The sequence below is a fragment of the Dipodomys merriami genome, unplaced genomic scaffold (assembly GCF_024711535.1).
Source record: "Dipodomys merriami isolate MVZ:Mamm:240054 unplaced genomic scaffold, mDipMer1.0.p SCAF_369, whole genome shotgun sequence".
Taxonomy (NCBI): Eukaryota; Metazoa; Chordata; class Mammalia; order Rodentia; family Heteromyidae; genus Dipodomys; species Dipodomys merriami.
Genome location: NW_027205259.1, coordinates 67,789 through 84,660, shown reverse-complemented (window position 1 = coordinate 84,660; position 16,872 = coordinate 67,789). Strand labels below are relative to the sequence as shown.

The 16,872-nt window shown below is 36.9% G+C and overlaps 1 protein-coding gene and 1 non-coding gene across 2 annotated transcripts in view; both read left to right on the top strand.

The window, feature by feature from the left end:
• Positions 1 to 5,093, top strand: part of LOC138804550 (inactive N-acetylated-alpha-linked acidic dipeptidase-like protein 2) — a gene marked incomplete at its 3' end in the record, with an annotated part of 613,633 nt that extends 608,540 nt beyond the window's left edge. Inside the window, exons 7-9 of the mRNA XM_069988885.1 lie at positions 279 to 371; positions 2,577 to 2,782; positions 4,974 to 5,093. Coding sequence (XP_069844986.1) covers positions 279 to 371; positions 2,577 to 2,782; positions 4,974 to 5,093 — 419 coding nt within the window. The remainder of the gene's footprint in view (positions 1 to 278; positions 372 to 2,576; positions 2,783 to 4,973) is intronic.
• Positions 5,094 to 6,341: 1,248 nt separating this feature from the next.
• Positions 6,342 to 6,405, top strand: Trnaa-ugc (transfer RNA alanine (anticodon UGC)). The gene has a single exon. It is a non-coding gene; the product is annotated as a tRNA-Ala (tRNA).
• Positions 6,406 to 16,872: the final 10,467 nt, after the last annotated feature.

Below are 16,872 nucleotides of genomic sequence, written 5' to 3'. Positions count from 1 at the left end.
GTGGCACAGAATACTAGGTTGAATGTTGGCTATTTATGGCTCAACAGGCCTAGGAGACAAGCAAGAGAACCTTCGTTATCATTGCATAACACACATCCAAAAAACATCTGCACAAATTATTGAATAATATTTGGGAAAGAAAGCATATCTGTAGTTATATGAAAATTTTCAATTGTGTGTAAATCTCTTGCTGATAACACACATAAACAACTTTTAACTTTTCAAGAGGAATGCATAACAGATTGTAGATAAACAGATATCTTCAATTGTTTTTCCAGAGAAAAGAATTATCCGCCTGCAAGTACAAACAGTTACAAAGTTTAAAACCGTCTCTAATGTTGTTGGATATGTCAAGGGCCTAATATCCCCAGGTCAGTAAAATTAAATATTTTTCATCTATGTTCTGTATGAAGCTTCAGCTGTAGCATACTAAATAAATAAATAAATAAATAAATAAATAAATAATCTGTAGACATTGTAAAACATAGTAAAATAGTTCATTCTAGGTGTACAACCACTCAAATGGTGGCTTGACATGAAACCAAACAGTTTTTATTTAATGACACACTTTTTTCTTTCTTTCTTTTTCTTTCTTTCTTTCTTGCTTCTTTCTTTCTTTCTTTGTTTCTTTGTTTCTTTCTTTGTTTCTTTGTTTCTTTCTTTGTTTCTTCCTTTGTTTCTTCCTTTGTTTCTTTCTTTCTTTCTTTCTTTCTTTCTTTCTTTCTTTCTTTCTTTCTTTCTTTCTTTCTTTCTTTCTTTCTTTCTTTCTTTCTTTCTCGCTCTCTCAACTGTAGCTCTTCAGAAATAAACCTTAGGAGACAGAACATTTGAAGAGATACAAGGGAATGAAAAAAGAAACATTATTTAGAACTGCTAATCTGTCATTTGTTTCAAAAGCCAATAGTCTCTACTTTTTCTTTCACTCAACATAACACCATTGACTTTTATTAAATCAAGACATTTGTCTTCCATTGTTTTTATTTTTTAATTTTTTTCTCTTTTTTTTTTTTTTTGGGTCCGGTCATGTGGCCTGGACTCTGGGCCTGGGTACTGTCCCTCAGCTCTTCAGCTCAAAGCTAGCGCTCTACCACTTGAGCCACAGCGCCACTTCCGGCTTTTTTCTTTTTGCTTATGTGGTGCTGAGGAATAGAACCCAGGGCCTCATGCATGCAAGGCAAGCGCTCTACCACTGAGCCATCTTCCCAGCTAATTTTTTTCTCTTTTGATAAGTTTTTTTTTTTTTTTGGTCCAGTCGTGGGGCCTGAACTCTGGGCCTGGGTGCTGTCCCTCAGTTCTTCAGCTCAAGGATAGCGCTCTACCACTTGAGCCACAGTACCACTTCTGGCTTTTTTCTTTTTGCTTATGTGGTGCTGAGGAATCAAACCCAGGGCCTCAGACATGCAAGGCAAGTGCTCTACCACTGAGCCACCTTCCCAGCCCTCTTTTGACAACTTTTGACTTCATTTTGTTATATTGCTTTGTCTTATGATTATATATTAGTACAGAGAATATTGTTTGTTAGATCAAGTAGTGTCCTATTCCCAGCCTGTGCTCTATGAACAACCATGTCCATTTTTTTGTCTTCTGCATTCAAGTTAAAAAAACTTATGGATCCTTTGGATGATATTATGATATTATGTTGGCCAAATAGAGTAATAAGAAGCTAGCACACAAGTTACTTAAGAGACTAACACTTCAAATTCTTCATCAGGTGGAATGACTATTGAGTTTTTGGTCCATTTACACTATGTAGGGTCTAGCTGTGTTTTGTTACACAGCACTCAGTTATCAAACATCTTATAATATATGATCGTGAAATACACAGGTTCATAGATGGAGCTGTTTGATCTAATAAATTTAGCTGTGTTATTATCATCTATCATATTTACACATAACAAAATGAGAGGGAGTTCCAAAGACATATTTTAATTTCCTTTATATTGGAAGAAAATTGCTAATGTTCATTTAAACCATAAATACTCCTATGCAATTATAAACTTTAATTGTGGCTCTAATATGTAAAATACATGAACTGTTAAGTTTTGTAGTGGTTGACATTTTGATATTGTTGTGCTTTACATTTTCTTCAGGGCTAAAACTATAAGTTGGAAATTATAATTAATTCCCAATAATTGTTTATTACAGAATCCACACATGACTAACAGATTTGTAATGTTAATTGCTATTAAATAACTCCCTCAGATGTATTAGCTCATTGTTATTTGCTGAGCTGGACACATTGTTCATAAGGCCCTTCTCACTGATGTTGGTAAAAATGTCAAAGAAAGGATTCACTGTGATGTAGTTGGATACTATGTTACTTAATATTCACATTGTGAAAGACAGTGATAGGAATTAAAGATTTGGATTGATAATTTGGTTAGGCAGCTGCCTCTGTTTTGATATACCCAGATGTGTAACCTAAGAGAGTGGGTGAAAACTGACATATTCTTAATAATTAGAACAATTTTGCTTAATTGCTACTTCATTGTGCAAGAGGCTTATGTAAATGTCATTACATTTATTGTTAAGATTTATATTTTGTGTTAATGGCTCTTGTCTTCCTCTTTGTCTAGACCGATATATTATAGTTGGGAGCCATCATGATAGTGGATTCACTCATGTTGGACAAGAATGGGCCAGTAGCACTGCTGTGATCACAGCTCTGATTCGATCAGTGATGCTGAGAGTTAGGAGAGGATGGAGACCAGACCGCACCATTGTTTTCTGCTCATGGGGAGGAACAACCCTGGGGAACATTGGTTCCTATGAATGGGGAGAGGTAACATGAAATAGAATTATTCAGTGAGACACAGAACGCTTGTGTCAACTGAGCTCAACATGTTTGCCTACCAGAAATGTCCAAATATTTAAAAGAATATGACAACTAATCATTAAATGAAGACCATATTAATAACAATATAAACTTTGAAAAACTCTTAGGTAGTTTGTTCACTATTTTTTTTTTTTTTTGGGTCCGGTCGTGGGGCCTGAACTCTGGGCCTGGGCGCTGTCCCTCAGCTCTTCAGCTCAAGGCTAGCGCTCTACCACTTGAGCCACAGTGCCACTTCCGGCTTTTTTCTTTTTGCTTATGTGGTGCTGAGGAATCGAACCCAGGGCCTCGAGCATGCAAGGCAAGCGCTCTACCACTGAGCCACCTTCCCAGCCCCTTGTTCACTATTTTTAATAAAAGAGGGAACAAGTTAATGGAAGCGCTTTGATATTCTAGATTTTCACTAACTCAGTTTTTGAGAAAATTTTATATCTAATATAAATCTTGAAACATTTTTATTACATTACTCAAAAAGTTACTTGAATTTCAGAGAAAATATCAAAAAATCATAGAAAAGAAACTAGCAATCACTTTTTTAATTCGAAGGAATTTGTCTTAAAGATGAGAACATTTTTATGGCATAAAGTCCATCAAGATTCATAACTGCAACTTCAAATGCTTTATTTTTATGTAAATGAGTGGTGTGAGCATTATACTCCAAAGAATGACTTCAAGTAAAGAATTCTATTGCTTTAAGACCCTTTTTAAGTTGACAGATTCCTAAGTGGCATAGAAAATGTAACAGCTGAAACAACCTCTCAGATTTCTATTCTAAATTATTTGCTTTCAAGATCAGTAAGCAAGTATAAAATGCATTTAAGCAAAATATTTATAAGTTAGACTACTTTAAATAATTCATACACAAAGAGATCACACTTAAATCTTCTTAAGTATTAAGAATGTCTTAACTGTTTCTTTCAAACACTGAATATGTCATTATATCCATAGTTTTCTAAATATCTATTACCAATTTATGTCAAATTTGAATTAATATGTATACGTGCAAACTATTTTCTTAGAGTAAGCCTGTCTAATATCGTTATTTATAAGTAAAACACCCTGAATCCAGCTGTAAAATATAAATTACTTAGCAATAATTGCTTCAATATCTGTGAGCATCAACTATCTTACCCTGTGAATTAAAGCAATGTGCATTGGTGCACATACAAGCAGCTATTCTTTATAATGAAGTAAATGTTTCTGAAGTTAATAATATACAATTATATTTTTAAGTTTTAATGAAGCCATTATGCTTTTGGTAGTTTTATATTTTCTTAATCATCAGATTGTAAATACTACACAATTACAACATCATAGAAGTCAATAGTGAAAAGTTAGAAAAAGTTCATCTTGCTCAAATGATTAGGTAGAGCTGTCTTTGATTATTGACATATATATGTATATATTTATATTTATATTCACATATAGAGTGAATTCTTCAAATAAGCACACCAAATGCCTGTCTTGTGAAATGCTCATGGAGATTATTTCAATTAGCATACAAATCCTATGATAAAATGTTGCTTCATGCAAACTTCACATAACAGGAATTTTAGGATCTATGAATGCATTAATTCTGTAAGTAAAAATTATTATATGTTTTAATTTAAAATATTTTAATTTTAAATAGTAATCTTTTAACTCTCTTAGAGGTGATGGTGAATTTTTAACACAAAAGTACATGATTATATTATGGGCACTTTCTCTCAGAGCCAAGTGTTAATTTGTGCAGGAAGTAGCTTATTGCTTCATAAGGAAGGACACACATTATGAACTACTGAAATAATTCATTCACCATGCTTGTTCTCTTTATCAATGCCTATCACAATTTATGTATTGTCAATGAAGCAGAAAACATGTTCTTAATTTCTGTGGTCAAATGCAATGCTATGCTATCATTGACAGAATTTTTTTTCTTGAAATTTGACTTTTGTGTCAGAGATATTATAGGTTATATCCAACCCCTCACCTCCAATATGTAAAATTCCTTTCTTATCCTTCATTTAATGTATTAGGTAGTATAAATCTTTTCATTGTACTTATACAATGAAAAGATTTGATAAACAACATTTCACTAATGAAGTCAAGTCAGATATCTTCATTTATGCTAAAGGGAGAACCTATTCTCTTTTGGTTCCAGGATTTCCAGAAAGTTCTTCAAAAAAATGTTTTGGCTTATATTAGTCTCCATAGTCCAGTCAGGGGCAGCTCCAGTCTCTACTCTGTAGCATCACCTTCACTTCGGCAACTGGTAGTAGAGGTAAGTTGAACCATGGTTATGGAAAGAGTTATGTAATTCAGTACTTTGTGATCTATTGTATTTAAATATGCCTAAAATAACTATATGAATTTCAAGGAATGACTTCTATTGCTCTTTTGTTCTTGAACTCTTTACCTGCATCAAAAGTATAATTATGCTTTACACAGTGGTATAAAAATAATTTTTTTAAATAAATTTACCTCTTAAGTTTCCAATTCTGTGATTATGATGTTTTTATAGTGGGATTCATTGCCCTTGGATTTTTTCCCCCTGAATTACATTTTGTGTGAATTTAGGAAGTGACCTATATTCCTAACAATGCTGTAAGCCTTTTGAGAAGAACAATACAGTGGCAAATAAATCTATCAGATTTGGAAATTACCTTTTGCATAAATATCTGTGATAAAAGAAAAGAAAACATTTTTAACAAATCAATTTGAAAAATATCGTGTAGTTGGTGATAGATCACTAGAGTTATTAATTTCTTAATCACTTCTAACATATTTCAAGGAATTTAGCAGGCATTTTCTTGCTTATTGATAAAATTTAACAAGTCTATTTCTGCATCATTTTAGTGACTGTACCGATTAACACTGTCAGTATGAACAGAGTCCTTACACCACAAGAAGGGTTACTTACTCCCAGCCCAGTATCTTAGAAGTGACCTTTCAGAGGCCCACAGAGCTTTCAGGGGGTGTACAGAAACTGAACGGAAAGGAGAGAAATCATGAAAAGTGTTTTAAAATAGCCATGATTCTTGACTCAAATGTAATAGAAACTTATACTCTATGCTTTCTATAAAATATTTTCTCCTTTAATAGTTTCATTGACATTTCCATATTTAGTTCAACAAAGCAGACATCATGAAAGATGAAATAGCTAACGCTGTACATTTAAGACAAGCTGAGGCCCACTGTGTGTGACCTAAATTTTAATCTAGACCTGTAATTAATTTCTCCTCCTCTTAGCACTTCTTGGGATTACCCATTCTCCTTTTCCCAGCATCAGCTTTCATGTTCCTTTTGAGGATGTTCATTTCTAGAAAAATGGTCAATCTGGAAAAGAAGCTTAAATATGCAGAAACTGAGAAGGGCTGTTTTTAATATGTGCTTTTATTCTATTGTGGGGATCATGTATGTCAGATAACCACTGTAATTCATGGGTACAGTTCTAAATAAAACATTCACTCTATAGTTTATAATTTCTGAAAATGTAATGCTTTAAAATCTATTTACCTGCAGCTGGGAAGGTGGCTCAGTGGTAGAGCACTTGCCTTGCATGCATGGGGCCCTGGGTTCGATTCCCAGCACCACATAAAGAAAAAAGAAAAAAAGCCGGAAGTGGAACTGTGGCTCAAGCAGTGGAGCGCTAGCCTTGAACTGAAGAGCTGAGGGACAGCGCCCAGGCCCAGAGTTAGACCCCACGACCGGACCCCCCCCCAAAAAAAAATAAAATCTATTTGCCTATTTTAAATGGTTCTATAAGAAAGATATTCTAACATGATTTCTCAGTAATGAACAGTGGCAGGCTGATCCAGACACTTTTGTTTGGGAGAAGACTATTCTGATCTACAACTGAGAATGCTTACATGATAATTTTAAATGAACTGCAATCTGTACCATAAGAAAATGTATTATATTTGAGATTGTGTGTGTGTGTGTGTATTCCACAAAATGATTTAGAAGAGTAGGAATTTTATTACTTTAAAAAAAGTATATCATCATCAAAATCACATACCCCTTTGTGATGAAAGTTCTGGAGACACTAGGAATCCATGGAACATTCCTCAATATAATTAAGGCTGTATATAACAAACCTACAGCCAGCACTATACTTAACAGTGAAAAGTAAAAGTCATTTCCTCTGAAATCAGGAAGGAGACAAGGATGTCTGATTTCTCCACTCCCCTTCAATATAGTACTAGAATTCCTAGCTAGAATAAGGCAAGATGAAAACATAAAGGGGATCAAATAGGGAAGGAAGAAATAAAACTCTCCCTCTTTGCTGATGACATGATCCTGTATTTATCGAACCTCTGCCAAGTTATTTGAGCTGATCCAAAACATTGGCCTGATACTTCAGGCCATAAAATTAACCCACAAAAATCAGTAGCTTTGGTCTATGCTAACAATGAGAAGAGTGGGGATAAAATCAGGAAATCAACTCCTTTTGTAATAGTCTCAAAAATACTTAGGAATTAATTTAACCAAAGAGATGGAGGACCTCTATGATGAAAACTTTAAAAACCTGAAAAAAGAGATTAAAGCAAATATAAGGAAGTTAAACTTTCCATGCTCACAGATTGGGAGAATTAACATTGTGAAACTGACAATACTTCCCAAAGCCATCTACAAATTTAATGGAATACTCATATCTCAACATTCTTTAAAGAATTACAAGAAGTAACCCTCAAATTAATATGGAGTAAAAGAAGATCCCAATTTCAAAAACAATCCTTAGTAAGAAGAACAGTGCTGAAGGAATGCCAAACTTCAAACACTATTATATAGCCATAGTAATAGTAAAAACAACACAGGAACTGGCCAATGGAAAAGAATTGAACACCCAGGAATGATTCCAAAGACCTATGGCTACCTAAATTTTGAAAAGGGAGCCAAAATCACTAGATGGAAGAAAGACTCTTCAACAAATAGTGCTGGCAGAACTGGCTACATATGTGCAGAAAATTGAAGTTGGAACTTTATATATCACCCTGCACCAGAATCATCTCCAAATGGATCAAAGGCTTATATGTAAGATCAGATACTACAAAAATATTAAAGGAAGGATTAGGGTAAACACTAGGGCTCCTAGGCACTGGTCAAAAGTTTCTTAATAAAGACCCAGAAACACAAAAACTTAGGGTTGGATAAAGGAGATTGCATTAAACAGCAGAGCTTCTGCATGGCAAAGGACATAGCTAGCAAGTCAATAGAAAGACTACAGATTGGGAGAAGAGTTTCACTTGCTATACAGCAGACAAGGGGTTTCATATCTAAAATATGCTTAAAGTTCAAAATTTAATTAACCAAAACCAAATCCTCAAAGAAACAATCACTCTATTAATAAGTGGGCAAAAGAGTGAAAGAAAGCCTGCTCTGAAGAGGGAAGAATGGCATATAGACACATAAAGATATGTTCAATATCTCTGGTCATAAAAGAAATGCAAATCAGAACAATATGAAGATTCTACCTTTCCCTTACAAATGGGGCAGTGTCATTCTTTCTGATGGAATTATAGAATTCCATTATATATATATGTGTGTGTATAAATATACATATACATATGTATATATATAACACATTTTCTTGATCCATTCATCTGCTGAGGGGTATCTGGTTTGGTTCCATATCTTAGCTATGGTGAATATTGCTGTGAAAAACATAGTTATGCTGATAGTTTTAGTATGGGCTTGTTTGTGATCATTTCAGTAAAGAAGTGGGATTTCTGGGTCATACGGGAGCTCTTTGTGTAGTCTTTTTTTTTTTAATATTATTTTATTTTATTTGAGAACATACTGTACAGAGGGGCTACAATTACATGGGCAGGATAATGCATACATTTCTGACCAAGCATTGCAGCCTCCTCCTTTGTTTACCCTTCACCTCCCTTCCCAGCCTCCCCCCTCCCCCCACCCAATTATACTCCCCTCCCCCCACCCCCGACATTGTAAAGCTGGTTTTGACATGACATTTTGTACTTCTCATTGTTGCAACAGGTCCACCTGAATCCTTAAACGACTTGTTTGCCCCCATCTCCTCCACATGTTATACTGACATCAAATATAGTGAAAGCGGGGGTTACACTGTGGGGGAGGGACATACAAAGCAACAAAGAAATAATCTTATAAATGCATTAGAAACATATGCATGAAAGAAACGAAAACATTAAAATACATATTTAAGGGTTCATTTTCCTAACATCACATTATCTGACCTTTTCTGCTTGACTCATACATATACTAGATATTGCAAATAAGGGAAACCATGGGACCTATGCTTCTTTGGGCCTGGCTTACTTCACTTAATATAATTTTTTCCAAGCCTTTCCATTTCCTAACAAATGGGGAAATGTCATTCTTTCTCATGGAGGCATAGAATTCCATTGTGTATATATACTACATTTTCTTGATCCATTCATCTACTGAGGGGCATCTGGGTTGGTTCCATATCTTAGCTATGGTAAATAATGCTGCAATAAACATAATTGTGCTGGTAGCTTTAGTGTGGTCTTGTTTGTAAACATTTGGGTAAATGCCCAAAAGTGGGATTGCTGGATCATAGGGGAGATCTATGTGAAGTCTTTTGAGGAACCTCCATACTGCTTTCCAAAGTGGTTGAACAAGTTTACATTCCCACCAACAATGAAGTAAGGTTCCTTTCTGTCCACATCCCCTCCAGCATCTGTTGTTGTTAGAGTTCTTGATTTTTGCTGTTCTAACTGGAGTGAGGTGATATCTCAATGTTGTTTTGATTTGCATTTCTTTTATGGCTAGGGATGTTGAACATTTCTTCATGTGTCTATTGGCCATCCTTCTTTCTTCTTCAGAGAAGCTTCTCTTTATGTCTTTTGCCCACTTATTTATTGGGCAGTTGTTTCTTTGAGGATTTGTTGTTGGGTGGTTTAATTTTTTGAGTTCCAAGTATATTTTAGATATGAGACCCTTGTCCGTTGTATGGCTAGTAAAGATCTTCTCCCAATCGGTGGGCTTTCTATTGATCTTGCCAGCTATGTCATTTGCCCTGCAGAAGCTCTGCAACCGTATGCAATCCCATTTGTCCAACCTTTCTTTGATTTGTTGTGCTTCCGGGTCTCTATTCAGAAAATTTCAGCCTGAGCCAAGGAGACCTAAGGTTTCTCCTATTCCATCCTGTAATGTTTTCAGAATGTCTGCTTTGAGTTCAAGGTCTTTGATCCATTTGGAGTTGATTCTGGTGCAGGGTGATATATAAGGATCTAGCTTTAGTTTTCTACATGTAGTTAACCAATTTTGCCAGCACCATTTACTGAAGAGGCTGTCTTTCTTCCATTCTATTGTTTTAGCTTCCTTATCGAAGATTAGATGGCTATAGGTCTGTAGGTTCATTTCTGGGTTTTCAATTCTATTCCATTGGTCCTGAGGTCTGTTCTTATGCCAATACCAAGCTGTTTTGATTACTATGGCTTTATAGTAGAGTTTGAAATTTGGTATTGATATTCCTCCAGCAGTGTTCTTTCCGTTGAGGCGCGTTTTTGCTATTCGGGGTCTTTTATTGTTCCATATGAATTTTTGGATTGCCTCTTCTATTTCCTTGAAGAATGAGGGTGGAATTTTGATAGGTATCACGTTGAATTTGTAGATAGCCTTGGGAAGTATTGCCATTTTCACGATGTTAATCTTGCCAATCCAGGAGCATGGGAGGTTTTGCCATTTTTTAAGTTCTGTGTTGATTTCCTTTTTCAAGATTTTAAAGTTTTCATCATAGAGGTCCTTCACTTCTTTGGTTAAGTTAATTCCTAGGTATTTTATTTTTTGTGGGGCTATTACAAATGGAGTTGCTTTCCTAATTTCAGCCACACTTTTCTCATTGTTGGCATATAGAAAAGCCATTTACTTTTGGGGGTTAATTTTATAACCTGCTACTTTGCCAAAGTTTTGAATCAGCTTGAGTAATTTGGGAGTGGAGTCCTTGGGATTCTTTAAATACAAGATCATGTCATCTGCAAAGAGGGAGAGTTTTATTTCTTCTTTCCCTATTTGGATCCCCTTTATGTCTGCATCTTGTCTTATTGCTGTAGCTAGGCATTCTAATACTAGATTGAAGAGAAGTGGAGAGAGTGGGCATCCTTGTCTCGTTCCTGAGTTAAGAGGAAATGGCTTTAGTTTTTCACCATTGAGTATAATGCTGGCTGTAGGTTTGTCATATACAGCCTTTATTGTATTGAGGAATGTTCCATGGATTCCTAATTTTTCCAGAACCTTCATCATAAAGGGGTGTTGGATCTTGTCAAATGCTTTTTCTGCATCTATTGAGATAACCATGTGGTTCTTATTCTTGCTCCTGTTGATGTGATGAATAATATTAATTGATTTGCGTATATTGAACCAGCTTTGCATCCCTGAAATGAATCCTGTTTGATCATGGTGTATGATTTTTTGGATGAATTGTTGAAGTCGATTGGCAAAAATTTTGTTGAGAAGTTTTGCATCAATGTTCATCAAAGAAATGGGTCTATAGTTCTCTTTCTTTGATGAGTCCTTGCCTGGTTTTGGGATGAGGGTTATGATGGCTTCATAGAATGTGTTCGGTAGTGAGCTTTCTCTTTCAATTTCATTGAAGAGTTGGAGGAGTATTGGTGTGAGCTCTGCTTTGAAGGCCTTGTAAAATTCCGCTGTAAAACCATCTGGTCCTGGACTTTTCTTAGCTGGGAGGTCTCTTATTGCTGTTTCTATTTCAATGCTTGATATGGGCCTGTTAAGCTGGTTTAACTCATCTTGGTTTAGTTTTGGCATGTCAATATTTGCTAGGAAAAGGTCCATTTCTGTCAAGTTCTCAAACTTATTAGCATAAAGTTTTGAGAAGTATTCCCTTATAATGTTCTGAATCTTGGTTGTTTCCGTGGTGATATTTCCATTCTCATCTCTGAGTTTATTAATTTGGGTGTGTTCTCTCCTTTTTCTGATAAGGTTTGCTAAGGGTCTGTCAATTTTGTTAAGTTTTTCGAAGAACCAACTCTTTGTTTTGTTGATTCTTTCTATAGTTTTTTTGGATTCTAATTCATTTAATTCTGATTTAATTTTGATTATTTCTTTCCGTCTACTTGATTGGGGTTTATCTTGCTGCTCTTTTTCAAGGAGGTTTAGATGTGTCATTAAATTGTTAGTTTCAGATCTCTCCAATTTGTTGATGTAGGAGCTCAGAGCTATAAACTTGCCTCTGAGTACTGCCTTTGCTGTGTCCCAGAGGAGCTGGTAATTTGTGTGTTCATTTTTGTTGAATAGCATGAACATTTGAATTTCCTTTCTAATCTCTTCCATGACCCACTCATGATTCAGCAGTGTGTTGTTCAGCCTCCATGTGATACCGGACTTTCTTTGGTGGCTTTTGGTGTTGAGTTCTAATTTTATTCCCTTGTGGTCAGAGAGAATGCAAGGTATAACTTCAATGTTTCTGAATTTAGACAAGTTTGCTTTGTGGCCTAAAATGTGGTTTATTTTAGAAAACGTTCCATGTGCTGCTGAGAAGAACGTGTATTCTGATGCTGCTGGGTGAAATGTTCGGTAAATGTCTGTTAAGTCTAGTTGATCTATGCAGCTGTTTAGATCTGCGGTTTCTCTGTTGAGTTTTTGCCGAGTTGATCTATCTAGTGGGGAGAGTGGTGTGTTAAAATCCCCAACAATTAATATCTTTGGATCTATATGGGATTTGAGGGAAAGTAGTGTTTCTTTGATAAATTTGGGTGCTCCATTGTTTGGCGAATAGATATTTAGAATTGTAATATCCTCCTGAAGGAGAGATCCTTTAATTTGTATGTAGCGACCTTCTTTATCTCTTCTCACTAATTTTAGTTTGAAGTCTATTTTATCTGATATTAGGATTGCAACTCCCGCCTGTTTATGAGGGCCGTTTGCTTGGTAGATTTTGTTCCAGCCTTTAACCTTGAAAAGGTGTTTGTTTTTACGGGCAAGATGTGACTCCTGCAGGCAGCAGATAGAAGGGTCTTGTTTTTTATCCAACTAGACAGTCTATGTCGCTTAATTGGAGAGTTCAGTCCGTTAACGTTAAGAGATAGGACTGAGAGGTATTTGGGAGTTCCTGCCATGTTATCCACCTTCTTGGGGGCTGCGGAAACTGGGTTCTTCCTAAGGTTCTTGGATTCTCAGTTTGGGTGCAGTTTCATGGCCTTTGTTGCGGTCTTGTTGGTTTTCTATGTGTAGGACATCTTTAAGAATCTTTTGTAGGGCTGGTTTGGTGGAGATGTATTGTTTCAATTTTTCTTTGCTATGGAAGGTTTTTATTTGGCCTTCAGTTATGAAGGAGAGTTTAGCTGGGTACAGTATTCTTGGTTGATAATTATTTGTTTTTAGGGCATGGCATACGTCATTCCAGGCTCTTCTTGCTTTGATTGTCTCTGCTGAGAAATCTGAGGAAATTCTAATTGGTTTCCCTTTGTAGGTGATTACCCTTTTCTCCCTGACAGCTTTAAGGATCTTTTCCTTGTTCTGGGTTGATCCTGTGTGGATTATAATGTGACTGTGGGATGTCCTATTCTGGTCTGGTCTATTTGGGGTTCTAAAAGCTTCTTGTATCTGAATAGGCCTATCTTTTTGTATGTTTGGGAAGTTCTCTGCTAGGATCCTGTTAAACAAATTTCCTAGACCATTAACTTCTGTTTCTAGGTGCTCCTCTACACCCATTATCCTTAGATTGGGCCTTCTGATGGTGTCTTCCAGGTGTTGGATAGACCTATCATATTTCTTGGACTTGTCTTGGATGGTTGTATGTTCTTTCTCTATAATATCTAGGCTGTCTTCAATCCCTGAGATTCGATCTTCTGCATGGTCTAACCTGCTGTCAAGACTCTCTACTTTGTTTTTTATCTCTTTTCCTTCTAATTGGTCAGCTTTGATGGCTTCAAGTTCTTTGTTGAAGCTCTGTTTTAGGTCTTGTATGAATTTCTTTACTTCCTTAATTTGGTGTTCAGTGTTTGTTCTCAAATCACTTAGTTGATTGGTTATGGTTTCTTTGGACTCCCATTCCTTATGTTGGGTTCCATTCAGCATTCCCTTTGTGGTCTCCCTGACTTCCTTCAGCTCTTTGTTAATGGATTCCATGAATGCCTTTAGTGATCTTTGTGTATTCTCTACCTGGTCTCTCAATTCCTGAATTACTCTTTGATTAGCTTCTTCCCGTCTGTGGGATTCTTGCAGTTCTCTTTCTTCCCGTTCGTGGGAATCCTGCAGTTCTCTTTGAGTGTTCTCTGCCTGCTCACGCCATTCCTCCCTTTCTCTTTGAGCATTCTCAAGTTGTTCACGCAAATCCTGTATCAGTTTTTGAGTAGCTTCCTCATGCTTATGATATTCCTGTATAAACTTCTGGGATGCCTCCTCTCTCTCCCTATCACGCTCATACAGAGTCCTTTGTACAGTGTCAAACTTCTCATTTATCATGTTTGCTATTAGTGTTTGTAGAGCTATTGGGGAACTCTCCTCTGGATTATTCTTTATATGTTCTAATCCCTGATTATCAAGATTGGGAATTGAGATACCCGAATTTGCCATTTTTCTTGTGTTTTTCCAGCTTACTCGGCCCATTTGAGATGAAGATTGCACCAGTTTTATGCTAGAACACTATCTTAAGGCAACCATCAACCAAAGTTTGCGTTTGTACAGTCAATAGTCTACAGATACAATCTAGTTCAACAGATACATCTATTCAACATCAAACAACTATATGTTAAAGGACTTCGAACCGCAGAAAAGAATTTGGAAAACCAGAAATTATTAGGATTAGGGAGAGATGTGGGTAAAAAATAGGAATAGATTGGTGTGGGGAGGCACAGGGAGAGTTAACTATGTCCTAATCACAATGCAGGAAATGGGTTGGGTAGGATGCAAGTAGAGAGAGAGAGAGACCAGAAAAAAATAGAAACGTAAAAATTAATGTTATTATAGAAGTTAAAAGACCGTCTATTTAGAGAGGAATGTGAATATGTTCCGAGAAGGGGAGGGACATAGAGGAGATGTGAAAAGCTTTAAGGATGGGAAAGGGAGAAGAAAAGATCAGAAGTTCAGTAGAGCTAGACAAAAAACAAAAAGATAATTAAGAAAGAAAGAAAAAGAGAAAGAAGACAAGAAAAGAAAGGAAAACGCTCATTCACATATTCCTAAAATAAAAATTATAAGATGAGAAAAAAAAAAAGTTACTGGAAAACAATTATTTTTTCAGAAGAGGCAAAAATTAAAGATTAATAAAAGTTTTAGAAGGGAAAAATATATATATATAAGGTAGCAAAAAACAAAAAACAACCAAAAAAAGAAAAGAAGAAGAAGAAAAAAAAAAAAGAAAAAAAAAAAAAGAAAAAAAAAAGTCTTTTGATTTTTTTTTTTGGGGGGGGAGGAGTGGGAAGAATCCTGTATCTCCCTTTTGTCTCTAACCAGTCTCTTGTTGGAGTCTCTGGTCAGCTTGAGGTCCTGTGGCTTGATTGGTTTCTTAAGTCGGTTGGTTGGAAGAGGCAGAAAAATGCTCTGCTTTACCCAAGATTTTGAGATCCCCCTCCCAGGTTAGTTTTCTGGGAGGGTGATCTGCTTTGAGAGTCACAAAAGAGGGGGATGTGGTGATGGGGCTAGGTTCTGGGTAGAGTTGAGGCCTTTCAACAAACAGTAGCTTTTCCCTGGGGCTATTTTGTGATAAAGCTCACAGCGCCCAGCCTGGAGCCATTCTCAGGGTTTCTGTTTTTCAATTGATTGTGGTGGCTGCTGGAGGGAGGGGCAGCCTCTGGCTCTGGTTACCCAGTGAGGCAAGGCACTCCAATGGCTGGCGCTTGAGCTGGGTGACTTTTCCCTGGATGGTGCTGAGTCTGGCAGGTCACTTCGCCGTTAAGTTCTTGTGACCTGCTAAATGACTCGTTTTATTCCAAGGCCTGAGCTGGAGCTAGCAGCTCCTCCGAGCTTTGTCGGTATCCAAGATGGAGATCACCGGTGCTGGGGGGGGAGGGGTAGCCTTCCCTCCTCTGCTTCCTGAGAAGGAGTGAGGATGTTGGAGAAGGAGTGAGGATGTTGGGCTTGTACTCATGCCGAGTCTTGGATCCTGGGTCGTCTCTGGTCTGCAAACAGCAGGATGAAGATTTCCGCTCCTTGTCGGTTCTTGTTGGTGTTGAGTAGAATCCTCTCGTCCGCTGCTTCTGGCTCCTTCGTCCCGGACTCTCTGTGTCTCAGGTATGACCCCGCAGTGGTGGTCGCCGCCGCGACCCTGCCGCCGTAGCGGCAGCTGATATGTTTCCTTGGCTTCCCCTCTCTTGTCTAACTCTCTGTCCTGTGATGGCACACTTGTTGTGATTCTCTGGCTTAGGACTGTTCACTAGAACTCTAAAATTGCTTTCTATGCGAGAGCTTGTTCAGATTCCAGCTTCTCCTCCGCCATCTTCCCGGAACTCAAAAACCTTGTGTAGTCTTTTGAGGAACCTCCATACTGCTTTCCAGAGTGGCTGAACAAGTTTACATTCCCACCAACAGAGTAATAGTATTCACTTTTGGAACATCTGCTGTTATTAGATTTCTTGTTTATAGCCATACCAACTGGGGTGACATGGAATCTCAATGTTGTTTATTTGTTTTGTTTTTGTTTTTGTTTTTGTTTGGGAGTTGTGGTGCTTGAACTGGGCCTAGGTGCTTTCCCTCAGCTCTTCAGCCCAAGGTTAGCACTCTACCACAGGAGCCACAGAGCCACTTCCAGTTTTCTGGTGGTTTATTGGAGATGAGTCTCATGGACTTTTCTGCCCCATCTGGCTTTGATCTGTCATCCTCAGATCTCAGTCTCAATGTTGTTTTGATTTGTATTTTTTTACAGCCAGAGAAGTTGAGCATTTCTTCATGTGTCTATCAATCAGCCATTCTTTTTCCTCTTCAGAGAAGTCTCTCTTTAAGTCCTTATTTTCAATAATTAGTATACGTCTAGGATAATCTTAGTAGATGAGCAGATAGCTCAATAGCTATGTACATATGTCCGTATAAGATGATGCTAAGCAAAATGAACTCAAAGACAAGGACACAAGAGGTTTTCCTTGTTGTTGTTTTTA